The 15,772-nt window shown below is 48.6% G+C and overlaps 1 protein-coding gene and 1 non-coding gene across 4 annotated transcripts; both read right to left on the bottom strand.

Moving 5' to 3' along the window:
• Positions 1-3,267: 3,267 nt before the first annotated feature.
• On the bottom strand, positions 3,268-13,824 carry TRAPPC3 (trafficking protein particle complex subunit 3). Of its 3 annotated transcripts, none has more exons than XM_040231692.1 (6): positions 13,663-13,824; positions 6,244-6,320; positions 5,423-5,520; positions 5,080-5,179; positions 4,491-4,673; positions 3,268-4,027 (listed from the first exon to the last, which is right to left on the bottom strand). In XM_040231692.1, coding segments are annotated over exons 3-6 (405 nt in total). In that variant the 5' UTR covers positions 5,425-5,520; positions 6,244-6,320; positions 13,663-13,824; the 3' UTR covers positions 3,268-3,907. The 3 variants fall into 3 exon arrangements, with proteins under 3 accessions (XP_040087626.1, XP_040087627.1, XP_040087625.1); XM_040231693.1 differs by having other exon boundaries at positions 6,244-6,317; XM_040231691.1 differs by lacking the exon at positions 6,244-6,320.
• Positions 9,651-9,723, bottom strand: TRNAG-CCC. Its single transcript has one exon. It is a non-coding gene; the product is annotated as a tRNA-Gly (tRNA).
• Positions 13,825-15,772: the final 1,948 nt, after the last annotated feature.

Genomic DNA, 15,772 nt, shown 5'->3' with positions numbered 1-15,772 from the left:
GGGACAAGCAGCTGCTTCTCTCAGCATCTCCCAGGACTATACCTGTGTGTTCGGGGGTGAGGGTACTGCTTCTCACCTTTTTGGGGTTCATCAGAGAAGGCTTCCTGGAGGAGGCCTCGAGCTCACAGGCTAAGTGAACCAGGTTGAGTCAGGAGGCTGCTGCCCTGTGCCTTGACTCGCTCCATTATTCCTCACAGCACCCACCTCCTCAACTCTGCTGCAGCGCTCTCTCTCCACCCCCTTCCCCACAGTAAAAACTTTCCCCTCCTTCTGCCAGAAGTGCAAATTGCCCCCAGGAATGCGCTGCATCCCACAGCTCCCCTGGCAGTGGCCAGCGGCCGTCCTGGGGTCAGACCTGGCCCGACATCAAAGGCTGGGGATTGGTAAAAGCGAGGCTGCTCGCCCGCCGCCACCCTCCCCGCCCTCCCACCCACCCTCTGGCTTCCAGGGAACAGCACATGGTGGCACTTAAGCTCCAGGAGAACGGAGGATGCCTTTCCTGCACCACCACCCCCTAGCAGCCACAATGAACTACTTGTCAGGAGACTGTTTTAATTTTACTTAATGCAATTTCTGCTCCTGAGCCTCTGTGGCTACCTCCTTCTCAGACCTGGATGCCCAGGACAAATGTAGGGGCAGCCAATCTGCCAGAGAAAGGGATACCCTGAATCTGGAAATGTCACTGGTTGGGGGCTGGGGCAGGGACAGGACCCTCTTACATCAGGGGCAGAGGGCTGGTACTCTGGTCTCCACTCAGGAGGTGAGGGGGTTGGTTAGACAAGGGCTCAGAGCTAGCGCGTCCAACTCAGGAGGTTGGACGTCTCATACTCAGGAGTATGAGAGTATGGGGTGTGAATGGAAGCCAGAGACTTCTTTGCCAGTGTGCTTTTTCCAACGCCCTGGGCAGCCATGGAGCTTTGTTTTCAAATGGTTGTGACTAAAAGAAGGGGGCACTTTCAGGCTCTGACCAGCCTCTGAGATTTGCTCCATCAGGTGCATCTTCTGGCAAATTCTGAGAACCAGGGATCCCATGGTTACTCTCGGGATGTTACAGTGATCTGGAGACCCCTGGTGGCCAAAGGCTGCAGACAAGGCCTTTCCTTAGCGCTCTGCCCAGCCAGCGCCAAGCCCCAAAGCCACCAGCATGGACTTCTCCAGCCACCCAGGGTCTTTGGGAACCCCACCCGGTTAGTCAGCCATTCCCATATGGCCAGGCAACCCTGCCCCTTCTTGTCGGGAGGCTGTGCCAATACATCATGGATGGGGAATGGCCTCGCCTGGGGGTTGTGGGGCAGGGGGTGGTCCACCCTCAGCCACAGTAAAGCAACGGGGTATGTAATCTACAGCTGATTAATTTCAGAGGTTGGGGGGCGCAGCTGTTGGGTAGCTGGGCCGTGTATGGTTGGCTCATCTGGGGAGAGAATGAGGTGATGTTCCGAATAGCTCATAGTCCTCAGCCCTTTCCCTTCCCTCAGCCCCTGAGTGCACATCACAAAACTGTGGAGTTGTAATTGGGAGAACTTACTAAGGGGACTTTGTTTCCACAGCTTGCCGACCCTGTAACGCTGCCCAAGTTAAATTCTGGGAAAGGAAATACCCAAAACCTCACGCCATACAAACAGCTGCTGGAAAGTAGGCTGTGGTACTAGGAGGAGAGGAAGGGCGAGGGGCCCCCTGGAGAGAGAAAGGGTGGCGCAGTGCACTTTTCTTGGCAGGTCCAGACACCACACGCTTTCCACATTGGGCCCCAGCATTCACTCCATCAGCCACGCTCTCAGTCACTCACACTCTGGTGTGACTGCACCCAACCCCATGCTGGGTGCTGAGGATGCAGCTGACCAAAATGGGGTGCCTGCACTGGGGCCCCAAACTATGTCTCTGGAGGGGGAGGTAAACAGGCTTGGAGAAGGGGATCCTAGAGGAAGCATCAGTTCAGTTCAGTTGCTCAGTCATGTCCAACTTGGCGACCCCGTGGACTGCAGCACGCCAGGCTTTCCTGTCCATCACCAACTCCTGGAGCTTGTTCAAACTCATGTCCATGAGTCAGTGATCTCATCCTCTGTCATCCCCTTCTCCCACCTTCAATCTTTTGCAGCATCAGGGTCTTTTCTAATGTGTCAGTTCCTCACATGAGGCGGCCGAAGTATTGGAGCCTCAGCTTAAGCATCAGTCCTTCCAACGAATATTCAGAACTGATTTCCTTTAGGATTGATCTACTTGCAGTCCATGGGTCTCTCAAGAGTCTTCTCCAGCACAACAGTTCAAAAGCATCAGTTCTTCAGCGCTCGGCCTTCTTTATGGGCCCCGGAAGTGATCTTTCCTCCTCGTCAGCAGCTTAACCCAGCTGGAAGAGGCAGGTCGGGTGTTCCCGTGCCCTAGAACTTTATGACCAGACACACTTCAAGCACAATGCTCCCCTCACCTCAGGCTTGTCCACTAACCTTGGGGAAGGTCCGGGGCTCTGTCTCACCCCAACCACCTGAGGATCTGGACCTCAAGGTCCGAGGCTGTCCCCAAGAAGAGTGCTACCAAATATGGCCTGATGACCTTTGACCCCTCTGTTTAAAAGCTACCCTAAGCTCTGTGAGACTGAGAGAGGGATCCGCGGGCCTGCTCCTCCACCATCCCACAGTGTGAAGCAGGCATCATGGTTAAGAACGTGGGCTGTGGGGACTTCCCTCGTGGCCCAGTGGTTGAGGATGCACCTTCCTCTGCAGGGGGCACAGGTTCTATCCCTGGTCGGGGAACTAGATCCCATGTACCACAACCAAGATCCAGCGCAGAAAAAAAAAGGAGATGGGCTTATGGAGTCTGGCTGGGGCTTTGAACCCTAGCTTCTCCACTTACTAGCTGTATGACCTTGGGCAACTTGTGGCCTTCTAAAAATGGTATTACTGTGAATTAGATAATGCATACAAAGTGTTCAGTGCAGTGGTGACACTTGGTAAGCACTCATTAAATGGCACCCTAGCAAGGTTTACATGGTCTTTCTAGCCAAATCCTCCAACGTGGTGGCCAAGAGCCCAGGATAGTCCATTTTAGGAACATCTGGGATACTGGTCTGCTTCTAGATTTTGCTATAGACGGTAGACTCAAAAATGACTCTGAAGGAGCCTCCTTGGCTCCCAGGCTTCCCAGACTCTCTGGTCCACAGGGAGAAGTATTTCTGGATTAGATAAAATCAAGGTAGGGCACAGGACCCAGCAGGTCTGCACACCCCATTGTAACAAAATTCCCAGGGCCGAGCAGAAAGAAAACAGGACATGATTGGGATTTCACTCAAGAATGTGTCTTTATTGAAGAATTTGTAAGAAAAAAAGATGGACCCTCTGTAAAAAGAGGAGATGTTGCCTCCAAACAGCAGGGAGGAAAGAGAGACCTGGGTGGTTTCCCAGAAGTCAATGTTTCTGGCCTGACTGGCTCCCCTTTCCTGGCAAGCACTAGAGGGTATCACACTCCAGCCAGCAAATCCGCCCCGCCCCTCCCATCATCTCCTCCCTGCCCAGTGAGTCCTGGACTCCCTACAGTCACTCACCAATGACTTTCTGAAGACCCAGGTATAGGTATGCGAGGTTTACCTCTTAATGGGGTCAAAGTGGGTTCTGCTTTGGAAAAATTCAAACAGGAATGTAAAATGGTTTGAGCTCCTTCTAGTCCAACCAAGGATGACTACATCCAGCCCCTGTGAAGGGATAGGGAGCACAGAATTTCGCTCCTGAATGCGCACACTTGTAGGTAAATGGACTATATCACAGTCTGCTCTTTATTAACATGGAGAACGGAAACAAGGTTAGAAGAATATATAACATCCGTTAAAGAGTCACTGAATTCTTGACGGCAGGAAGAGCACTGAGGCTTTCTGATCCAACAAGTGTTCCTGCTGGCTGCCCTGAAGTCCTGGGGATGGTCATTCCTCTCCAGCTGGGAGGTTGTCCTCAATCCGCCTGATGAACCTCATCCGGATTTCTGTCACACCATCTCCTTTCAGGGTGTCCTGGACAAATTTGGCCTCCACAGCCATCTGGACCTGGGGGACAGTGTGAAAACGAAGGGGCAGCTGCCTAGCCACGGCCTCTGTGAAATCACTGGGGATGCAGCTATAACTGCCTCACCTAGAGCAGCCTAAACAAGGGGGTTGGTTTCCACAAGGACAAGGTTGCTAGTTCCTGTTAAAAAAGGCAGTGGCCCCGACCCAACAGGAGAGACTTAGCAAAGAACACTCACAAATTAAACTGTCACCAGATAAGCCAATCTGGGAACGGATGCTCCCAGGCTTTGGGGGCTGACAGCACCACCTCCCAGCCTAAGCAATGAGGATCAACACCACGTAGAGATCTCCAACTTGGATCCTATTCTTGGCAGCCTCACCATCTCTAGCAGCGAAGTACCAGGTGAGCTCTAAACCCTTTTCACTCTCATTCATTCATTCAAACATTTATTAAGACCCTACTACCTTTCAGGTGTCTCAGAAGGAAAAGAGCTGCACTCACCATCTCCAAGGCTCCTCGCAACACCCCACACAAGAGATTGGAATAAATAAGGGATGAGTGGTTATCAGGAAGTTCCACGAAGTCCACCAAGGGATTATTTTCCAAAATGAGGGAGAATTCGTCACCAGCTGGGCTCCAATTGGTGATGCTTGGAGTGATGCCCAAGTACATCTTGAACGCCACCTGTCAGGAGACACACAATGGCACTATGGGAAGAGCAGGAGGGGCTGTGCACCAGGGAAGGTGATGTGATGGGACCAGAAAGGGGACTTAAATGGCTCTGGAAAAAAACTGGGGCCTCCGCAAGACACTGAAGCTTCACGTATTCAGGGCAAAGAAGGAAAAGCAACTGTGCACAACTCCACACCCCTCTCTTTCCAGTGGGGCTTTAATCCACAGGGATGCTCCCAACCATTCTTCCCTTTTTCATAATCTGTACTATTCTTAAACCACCAGCAAGGCTTATTTGGCCCAGACAGCTGCCTAGCTATTCTTCTGGAATACTAAGGGCCTCTCTAAGGGAGAGGGTGGTAAGCAGTGCCTTCCAATGACAATTCTTCAGCATGGCCTGGTGGCCCAGGATAATGACCTTGGCAATGACATCTGCAGTTTCCCGAAAGTCATGGCACCTCCCGACGTTTGACCGTGCCAAGAAATCTTCAATCAGTCGGACTCCAATGTTATAGCCCCTGGGAAAGAAATGAGAGAACCGACTATATTACGGGGTCTGAATGTCTTTATGTCTGAATGTAATGCTGTTGGTGGTAAAGGGACAATGAGGACAATCCCCAAACCTCCCAATAAATAAGCAGTGGAAACAGCACCCGAAGGGTTGACTGTGACAGAGGACCTTGTTCTGGGCTCCAAGGGACCACGCAGACTCGGTGTGCTCAGGAGTCCCATGCCCGTCTCCCACAGAGGAGCTCACTCACATTTTGTCCAGCTGTTTATTCACATCTTCATCGTTTTCATAGTCCTTGCAGAGCTGGGTAACTAGAGCCCCGTAGGTCAGGGTGAAGAGCTCAGAGCTCTAAAAGAGATTGAAAAGGCAGTCAGGAGCAAGCCACACAAAAGAGAAAGTTTGGTGAGAGTCTAGATCAGCCTCAATGCAACTGGCAGAATTCAAAGGAAGGTTATGGTGTCCGGTGGGAAAGAGCATCATCCTCTGTGGAGTAACCAAAGAATCTGGCTCCCCAGGGTCAATGCGACAGGGCTGCCACCAGACCCACTAGAAAATGGGCTGGGAAAGGTGCCTCATCCACTGAGCAGTCACCCTTCCAACACACCGAGGTGACTCCTGCTGACCCAGGACCCCACCACAGCTGCCAAGCCGAACTGCACTCCTGAGGCCCCATTTAGGAGCAGCAGAGGAGCGGGGGCAATGAAGTACCAGATGAAGTCCACTGCACTAGTGAAGACCCCTCCAAGTCACCAACAGGGGGAAAGATAATGTTCCTCTTGACACAGCTAAAGAGTTTGTAGGGAAGGGGTAACTGAAGGAAATACAATCTTTTCTGTGCCTGGAACACAATATTGACCTGGACTGGCTTCTGTTACAACCACAGTTGGAATCACAGAATCTCTTTCTCAGATAGAGAATCCTGTCACCTACCTACCAAAAAACAGAGAGATGGGAAGGTGAAAGGAACAGCAAATACCAAGACTATAGAATAAAAGCAGCAGGTTGGAGCAAAGGCATTATCAAAGTTCAACAAAGTGAGAAATGTGTTAACATCTAGGTCAACGTACTTACACAGAAATAAGGCTGAAAATCAAGTGCCACCCAACCAGTCCCTTCTGCAGGAGAGCACCCTTCTGTCTGCAAGTCTTCTGGGGAAGAAAGTATAACTAAAGTCAAAGCCCAGGCTCCCAGGACCCGTCGTTCCTCACCTCATCCTCAGGGCCTGGCGATGAGGTCACTGCAAGAATAGTAATGTGAATGCCTTTTGCTTACATACTGCATTCTATTTTTCATTATCTCAGTTTCCACTCCACACTAACTCTGTAAAGCATAAAGGGCAGGAACTAATCTGGTTTTAGAGATGAGGAAACTTCAGTAATTTGTCCAAGGACAGCTAATTATTGACAAAAGTAATTGGGGGGACAGAAACCAGAAGTTTCTAAGCCACTGTTCATTCTGTTCACTGTGCCCAACCACTGCCATATTAATCACCTCCCCCCCAAAAAAACAAAAGATAGCTATACTACAGAGTCAAAAAGAATCAGCTTCTGAATAAGTAAGCTCTCTGAATTCAACTAAAACAGGTCAGGGTATCTCCAAGATCGGGGTATATTACCAAGTATGGCAGTTAAAGGGGAGCTATTAAGGAGAAGAATGATTTTTAGTAAAGTTAAGGGTTTGGCATTAGAGTGGCCTGGGCATGAATGGATGGAGACAGTCCAGCAGTAACCAGTCCATAGAGTTGGCGCCACTGCATTAAATCAGAAGAGCTTTCCTTGTATTATTAATGAGTCCTAGGAGAATCCAAGAGCCTTGCCCACCATGATGCCAAGTAACATACATATCACTATGTTATTAAGCACTTTACACATGCAACAGCCCCCAATTTATCGATAAGAAAAATCAAGGCCCTAAACAGATCTGTTGGTGCTCACAGAATCAATAAGCCTGGAATCTGGGAATGGAATATGACCCAGACTCTCCACAGCCTCTCTTAATTTCTAAGTTTATCTCCACTCAATTATGAACCAAGCCTATGTGGAATAGCTCATGACATAAATAGTGCACGACAACTTAAAAGGTCTTCAGACTTTAAAAGTAGGAATGAGCTGTAGTGTAGGAAAAAACCTTTCATTCAAGGTTTACTATGTACCAGAAACTACCTAACAGGAGGGAAACAAGCAATAAACTGAATAAATAAATGGTTTGCCAGACAGTGTAAGAGCCACGGAGGAAAATGAGTGTAAAAGATTAGTGAGTATTTATGTTCACCTGTAAGTATATGGGGGGGGGTGTCAATTTTAGATAGGGTAGTTAGAAAAGGCCTCATTAAGATGACGGTTGTACAAAGACCCAAAGGTAATAAGGAAAAGCCGTGAAGATATGTAGGTGAAAAAATTGGAGGCAGCAAGTGTAAGGCCCTCAGGTGGGAGTTATGTCTGCTCTGTGTGAGACACAGCTAGGAGAGCAGTGTGACCAGAGGAGTAAACCTAGAGAACAGAAGAGCAACTCAGAGAAGTAACAAGAGGCTGCAGTCTGAAGACTCTTATAACTTAAGGTTCCATGGTACCATAAAGGTCACATAATTCAACCAGCCCCATTTTGTCACTGGACATAGCACATTCTTCCTCCCAACAGAAACAGGAATCTCTTCTGCAAAACTTCTACTTTCAGACTGCTTTAATTATGTTTAATAATAACAATCACTAACATTTATAAAACATTTAGAGTATCTTCACAGACAGTTACTTATTGATCTTCACAACAACCATGAGAGGTCAGCAAAATAAACACTATTTATCCCCATTTTACAGGTGATAGGTTAAGTAACTGAGACTCACTCTTAGTGCTGAGCACTGTCCTGTAAAAAGTTATTAAGTCTTCCTAAGTCACTGCTTAATCTCCCTGAAAATCAGCTTTTCCCAGCTGTACAGTGGTGACAACATTATCTGCCCTTCAGGATTATCAGTGAGACAACGTGTGTAGAGTGCCTGCTGCATAGCACCTACTCAAGAAGTAGGTACGGTAGGATTCCCCCGGCAGTCCAGTGGTTAAGACTCCACACTTCCACTGCAGGGGCATGGGTTTGATCCCACATAAGGCCAAAAAAAAAAAGAGTAGATGTTGTTATTTTTGTTCTTAAACTGCTTCTCTGTGGCGTGGTCACAGAAAGCACTCTGAACTAGGTTCAAAGAGGGAGATTCTGAATCACTATAAAGAACTTTAAAGCAATTAGTAAGGCATATAGAGGGATACAGGGTTTATAGTCAGAAGACCTGATTCTAAGTATAGACTTGTCACTGGCTGAAAGACTTTAGCCAAGTCACTTCACTCTGCTGAACTTCAATCTTTTCCCAACAAAAAAAGTAACAGTGAAATCTGTCGTGCCAATCACAGGGTTGATGGAAGGGGAGGGTCTAATGAGATAACGGACTTAAAGATGCTTTGCAGACCAAGAAACCACAGGAGTGAGTTCATGCTGGCAAAGTCAAGTACTTCAGGCACCCTGTGCATTGTAAGTTAAGCCAAGCCCTACACTCAGGTAAGCTCCTGCATTTGATGGTTTTCAGGCAGCTTTGTAGTCAGTGCACCAAACAAAACATCAAAACTCCTTAGGGGGCTAACCTTTGGAGCTAAAGTTCCAAGATACTTATTAAGAGTCATACTTATCATTTTTGTCAACACAAATAATCCAGTGTGACTGCCCCGCAAGATGCTAGGGAAGGAAGGTCAGGAACAGGACTGAGTCCCTCCCTCTTCGTCACTCTCCAGCCTCCTGTCAAGAGAGCTTCTGAGGGCTGCTACTCAAGCAGTAACTCATCTGGGCTCTGGAGAATAGTCACAACACACAAAAAAGGGCAGGCCTAAACACACAAAGGTTAGTTAACATCTTTACTAACAAGAATGCCTGTGTGGTGACCACTTTGTAGTGTATAGTGTTGCTGCTGCTGCTGCTAAGTCGCTTCAGTTGTGTCCGACTCTGTGCGACCCCATAGACGGCCGCCCACCAGGCCCCGCCGTCCCTGGGATTCTCCAGGCAAGAACACTGGAGTGGGTTGCCATTTCCTTCTCCAATGCAGGAAAGTGAAAAGTGAAAGTGAAGTCGCTCAGTCATGTCCAACTCTTAGCGACCCCATGGACTGCAGCCCACCAGGCTCCTCCGCCCATGGGATTTTCCAGGCAAGAGTGCTGGAGTGGGGGGCCATCGCCTTCTCCATGTATACTGTTAGGCTGGTGCAAATGTAATTGCGGTTTCACATTGTTGAACTCTACTGTTTGATACTGGAATACATTCTTAAATAAATGTGGTTATGTTATACATCATTTTAACGTGCATGTCTCACTTTATGATTTTTTGCTAATGACACTACTTGCTGTTTATGTTTATTCTATTTTGTTATTTTTAAAAAATATTTATTTGGCCACGCCGGGTCTTGGTTATAACATGTGAGCTCTTGGTTGCAGCATATGGGATCTAGTTCCCTGACCAGGGATCGAACCTGGGCCCTCTGCACTGGGAGCTCAGAATCTTAACCACTGGACCACCAGGGAAGTCCCTTATGTTTATTTTAGACTAGGGAAATGATGTTACACAAAGAGCAAATTTGAGCGATTTTCTTATTCAAGTTCAAAATGGGTCATAAAACAGCAGAGACAACTCGCAACCTCAAGAACGCATTTGACCCAGGAACTGCTAATAAACGTACAGTGCAGGGTGGTTCAAGAAGTTTTGCAAAGGAGACAAGAGCCTTGAAGATGAGGAGCGCAGTGGCCAGCCAGCGGAAGTTGACAAGCATGCAACGACAATGGCCAGTTGAGAGGATCATCAAAGCTCATCCTGTTATAACTACACGAGAAGCGGCCAAAGGCCTCAATGTCAACCATTCTACGGTTCAGCACTTGAGGCAAACTGGAAAGGTGAGAAAGCTCAATAGTGGGTGCCTCATGAGCTGAATATCAAAAATATCATCATTCTGAAGTGTCATCTTCTCTTACTCTATGCAACAATGAACCATTGCTCAATCAGATTATGATATGTGACGAAAAGTGGATTTTATGTGACAACCAGTAACAGCCAGCTCAGTGATTGGACCAAGAAGAAGTTCCAAACCACTTCCCAAAGCCAAAATTGCACCAAAAAAAAGGTCATAGTCACTGTTTGGTGGTCTGCTGCCTGTCTCTTCCACTACAGCTTTCTGAATCTTGTGGAAACCATTATATCTGAGAAGTATGCTCAGCAAATCGATGAGATGCACTGAAAGTTGCAACGCCTGCAGCCGGCACTGCAACAGAAAAGGGCCCAGTTCTGCTCCGAGACAACGCCCAACCACAGGTCGCACAACCAGCGCTTCAAAAGTTGAACGAATTGGGCAACAAAGTTTTGCCTCATCCGCCACATTCACCTGACCTCATTCAACCGACTACCACTTCTTCAAGCATCTCGACAACTTTTTGCAGGGAAAATGCTTTCACAACCAGCGGCAGGCAGAAAATGCTTTCCAAGAGTTTGTCGAATCCCAAGTCACAGATTTTTACGCTATAGGAATGAACACGCTTATTTCTTGTTGGCAACAATGTGTTGATTGTACAACCAAAAAATGTGTTGGTTCCTATTTTGATTAATAAAGATGTGTTTGAGCCTAGTTATAATGATTTAAAATTCACAGTCCAAAACCACAGTCCAAACAAAAAATTATGTTTGCACCAACCTAATAACATCGAATCACTGTGTGCACATGGAACTAGCATAGTGTTGTAGATAAACTTTAATTTAAAGAGAAAAAGGATGCTGGGACTTCCCTGGTGGTCCAGTGTCAGGACTCCATGCTTCACTGCAGAGGGCATGGGTTCAATACCAGGTAGGGGAATTGAGATTCCTCAAGCTGCTTGCTGTGGCCAAAAATAAATAAATAAAGATAGTGAAACTGATGTTGATAGCAATGAAGACATTTGCCCAAGGTCACACAAGTAAGCAGTGAAGCCAGGGCTCAATCCCAGACACTTCTTTACTCCTGGCATTGTATATTTTTCAACCTCTCTCATAGAGGACTGCTTCTCAGGGTTAGGGACTAGGACTTCAACTCTGCATTTCCCACAGTGCTTTGCACAGAGCTGGGACCCAGGAAAAGTTTGCTAGACAAATGGGTTGTTTCTGTTTACACAGATTAAAAGCAGAGATCTAATTACTTGGCCATATTAACCATGTAAGTTTTGGAAGGGTTAACTGGGAACACAGCAATTAGCAGAAGGCTGGGCTGATTGGGACGTGGATTGCTAGAGGCAGAGGCTCCCCAGGCAGACAGGAAAGAAGGGGAGCATGTCAAAACCAGATGGCTACAAAGAGGATCACGTGACAAGCCTCAGGTGGGTACCAATAGGAACTGAATGACAGGATGCACCAAACCTTCATGTCACTCACTTAATACAGATTGCCTAGTGCCAAGCATCATTTTAGGTGCTGGGAGTACAGCAGTTAACAAATCAACCCTTGCTTTCGTAGAGTTACATTCTCATGGGGCGACTATAAACAAACAAGTAAATACATCATTTATAATGAAGCATTTTAAATGAAATAGACAGTGCTTGAAGAGAAACAGAGTAAGAGGATTGAGAACTAGTCAGGTGGTCAGGGAAGCCCTTTATGAGGAGGTGACCTCTGAGTACCTGTAAATGAGGTGAGGAGGAGCTAGATACTCTTCGGGGGAAAGGTTCCAAGCAGAGACCACAGCAGCAGCAAAACTCTTGAAGCAGGAGTGCACTGATGCCAGTCCCTAATTCCCTCAATTCACCAAAACAAGTGAATACTGAGGGTTGCGGGGTGGGGACTGAAGGTTCCTGCTAAACTTGTATTAAAAGTTTCAATGTTGGTTTCAAGTTTTAAAAAAAGATACGAAAAAGAGTTAGATATGAAAACTAAACAGGAAAACTTCTGATATCTGCTCGGAGAGGAAAATAAACATTTACGATGTCCCTTGCATTTTACACTGTTCTCTCACTTAATCCTAGAAAGGCATTATTTCCCCATTGTATAGATAAGTAAACTGAGGACCAATCAGGATTCCAACAAACATCCATGCTTTTTACAATACATCAGGGGTTACCAACCTCTGGGATCTAAGGCCTGATGATCTGAGGTGGAGCTGATGTGGTAACAGAAATAAAGTGCACAATTATGTAACGCGCTCGAACCATCCCCAAATCACCTGCACCCCACACCCCATGGAAAACTGGCCTCCATGAAACTGGTTCCTAACTCCAAAAAGGCTGGGGACTGCCAACCTGCATGACACTACTGCCTAGCAAAACACTCTTCTTCCTTTTTCTTATTTCCTCCAAAACAGGCATTCTTAACCTATGATTCACAGAGTATTTTCGGGGGCCCACAAGTCCCCCCTAAATGTAAGTAAATGTCTGTTTATCTTTGTCTATTTAATATTCCTGGGGAGGTCCACAGCTATTATCTACTTTTCAAAGAGATCCGACAGAGGAAAAGTACAGTACTACTCTGGAGTAACAGGGCCTCCTGATGCCCATATTTGGTGGCTGTTCCTGGCATAAGATACAAAGGTGTAATGGAAGTTTAGTCATCTTCTGTAGAGCTGAGTGTCAACAAAAGGCCGCAGATCTACCCTGCATGCAACCTTCAATAACTCAGTTTGTAAATCAGAAAATAAAGACAAATGGGCAATTCTAGAGGAAGTAAGAAGATGCCAAAGAAAAGAAACACCTGTCAAGAAATCCCCTTAGTTTGGAGAAAAACATCATCCACCTTACTTTCCAAGCCAGCCCCCATCAGCAGCCAAACTTTCTAGGATAGATGGTGTCCTACTATTTCCAGGACAAGAAGGGAGCCTGTCCACCTTCACCAGAGGGGAACCACTTACGGCCAACTCTGGCCCACCCCTTACTCTCTTGCTTTCTGGTTAAATCAGTACCTGAGCATCTCACAATGCCCACGGCACAGTGTGGGAGACATTATAGTCCAGTAGTCTGAAGCATTAGCTTTGAAGTCAGAGAGACATGGGTTCAAATCCTAACTCGTCTTAGCTGTAAATAGGAACAAGTTATGCAACCTCTGAGTTTTAAAACGGCGATTTTATCATCCACCTAACGAGTTCTTTTGCGGATTAAATGAGATAATAGACGTAAAGTGCTTGGCCCAGCGCCTAACGCAGTAAGAGAGCAACAGTGGGAGCTACTATTATCGTCGCCGTCGTTGTTGGTCTCGTACCCAATCGCACTCAGGTGGCGGGGGAAGAGGTCTTCGAGCTCCTCCAGCGGCCCTCCAACCTGCCCCGCACCCGGGACGCTCCCAGAGCTAATCTCCGCTCTCAACCCACCAATGAGCCCCTTCCTTCCCTCCAGCGGAACCACTCCCTCCCAGGGCTGGTAGAAGGCGCCTTTCCAGTTGAGACTTGCACCCCGCGCTGGGCCCCTTCCCCAGAACACCTCCATTCCACCCCACCCGCCGAGGTCACACGGTCCGGTTACCATTTTCTTGCTCTCGGTGCCACGGTTCGCCTGCCTCGACATGGTGCCGGCCGCCTTACCCTGCCTCGCCACAGACCCACTCGGCAACCCCTCCCAACACCGCTCGACCCAGCTAGCTGCCCCCTCTTCGTTAAGGATTGACCAGCACCGACTCACCGCGCCTGCGCAGCTGGCCGCGGGGCACCACGGGACTCGTAGTCCGGCAGACGAGGATACTTCCCGCCCAATAAACGCCGGACCACAGAACCCAACAGCCCCACTGGCAACACCGCCCCTTAGTGCAGCCCGACTACAACTCCCAGAATGCTCCGCGCACAGAGGATTCTTGTAACATGGCTCCCTATCGCCTGGTTTATGGCCGCTGGGTGGCGTCCGCAGCTTGCAGTAATCCTGTATCATCCACACAATTCTTTCCCACCCTGCCTAACTCTCACTCTGATGCTCCGCAAATTCCTCCCGCCAGGGATGGTCTTGGAAAGTCCCTCTTTCAAACTAGCTTCTTCCGCTGTTGCTGCAGTTCAGAGCCAGAAGCCCCTAGGATGTCCCAGAAAATTGGCCATGGCTCCTACACAGATCTGGCTGCTTCTTTACAAAAATATTTGATGACCACCTACTATGTGGCAAGTATTTCAACAGTGACTTTCTCTTAGAACCGTCATCTGTCCCCAAACCCCAAAGGCAGCGAGCACCTGCATCCTACCACCGTGGCTTCCTGATGAAATATCCAGTCTGATAAAGTTCAGGTCAATTTCTCCCTCTCTCTTCCCTAGAACAGGACTGGTTCCCAGAAAAGAAAGATCACTGGCGTTGGTAGCAGCCAGTTCTGGATTTTAATCCTAGCTTTGCCATTTTAGGCAAATTGCTGGCTCTCTCAGTTGTTGTGAAGATTGGTGAGACATGTATGCAGAGCACTTGGCCCAAAGTAACCGTGCATTCCCTTTCTTTCAGCCACTCTCTGAAAACACAGCCCTGCAAACAGGCCCCAGAAATACGAGGGGAATGAGCTGGCCACACCCTCACCCACCACCAAGGGGAAGTCCTACCGTTGGTCCCTGACCATAGTTCTTTGGTTTCAGCTCCAACCATCCCTGCCTGGCTAGTCAGTTCTGAGAGGACTGTGCTGTGACTCCCTGAGCCCCGTCTTCTGACTTAGGCCTGGTAGCCTGACTCTGGCAGCTGCATTCTAGTCTTCACCATGACAACCAGCCCGACCAGACTTGAGCCATCCTGGCTGGGGAAGGCTGGGGGGCCCAAGCTGCTCAGCCTGAAAACCAGTACCCAAGATTCCCCCAGTCTGTCCCTCTCGGTGCAGAACCAATTATTATTATACTCTTCTCCCTGTGGCACAGACATGCTGGGGACTCTCTAGAGGCAGTGACCTTTGACTCTGTCCTGTGTCAGTCCCTGGGCTGAGGACCCTGGGGAGGAACATGAGGGTCAGTTGGGGGTGGGGATGAGAGAGCAGGGGTGGGCTAGCCCTCAGAGGCCAGCAAAGTTAGAGAAGAACCTCCTGCATTCCCAGGAGAGAGGACAGCTGAGGTGAAAGCTGCAGTTGGCTGGCCTGTCTGTTGGTCTGGGCTCCTCCCTGCCGGCTGCCCTTGGCTGCCCACAGAAACCTGAGTCACAGTCACAGCCAGCCGCTCAACCCCACCCAGCCTGCTGTCAGGCCAGGCGGGTCTGGAGAGATTGAGGGCGGAGCCTCTCCCTGCCCATCTTACAGCCTCTTGAGATTCTTCCCCTCTCTGCCTGTGATTCCTCCTTTTGGCTTCTTTTTCTTTGGGACTCCTCCTCCAAGAGAGAGTCACCAGTCCTGAATCAAGGGTGGGGGCGGGGTCCTTTTCAGGCTAGTCTAAAAGATCTCCTGGCTCCTTAATAACTTCTTCAACGGCTCTCAGTCCCAACTCCCAATCCCCCTCCATCACCTCTTGGGGGCCAGGACATTTAAGAACAACAGGCACCCTCCTCTCCAGCTTCACCCTGGCTCCTTGGGTGCGCAGGGCTCCAGGAAACTAATGCAGCAGGGATAGCCCCTCATCCCTAACAGGAGCACTAGAGCCCCCCCCCCTCCAAGAACCCAAAAGGTTGAACCTATTTAATCCCGAATCTGAGT

This window comes from Oryx dammah, unplaced genomic scaffold, assembly GCF_014754425.2.
Source record: "Oryx dammah isolate SB20612 unplaced genomic scaffold, SCBI_Odam_1.1 HiC_scaffold_28, whole genome shotgun sequence".
NCBI lineage: Eukaryota > Metazoa > Chordata > Mammalia > Artiodactyla > Bovidae > Oryx > Oryx dammah.
This window is presented reverse-complemented; position numbering and strand designations above follow the sequence as displayed.

What these genes read in the sequence shown, in the direction of transcription:
- TRAPPC3 (XM_040231691.1), bottom strand. Translation starts at nt 13,704, where the DNA reads ATGTCGAGGCAGGCGAACCGTGGCACCGAGAGCAAGAAAATG. An exon ending in GCACCGAGAGCAAGAAAATG is followed by an intron (nt 5,521 to 13,662) that starts GTAACCGGACCG and finishes AATCTCTTTTAG; the next exon opens with AGCTCTGAGCTCTTCACCCT. An exon ending in AATAAACAGCTGGACAAAAT is followed by an intron (nt 5,180 to 5,422) that starts GTGAGTGAGCTC and finishes TTTCTTTCCCAG; the next exon opens with GGGCTATAACATTGGAGTCC.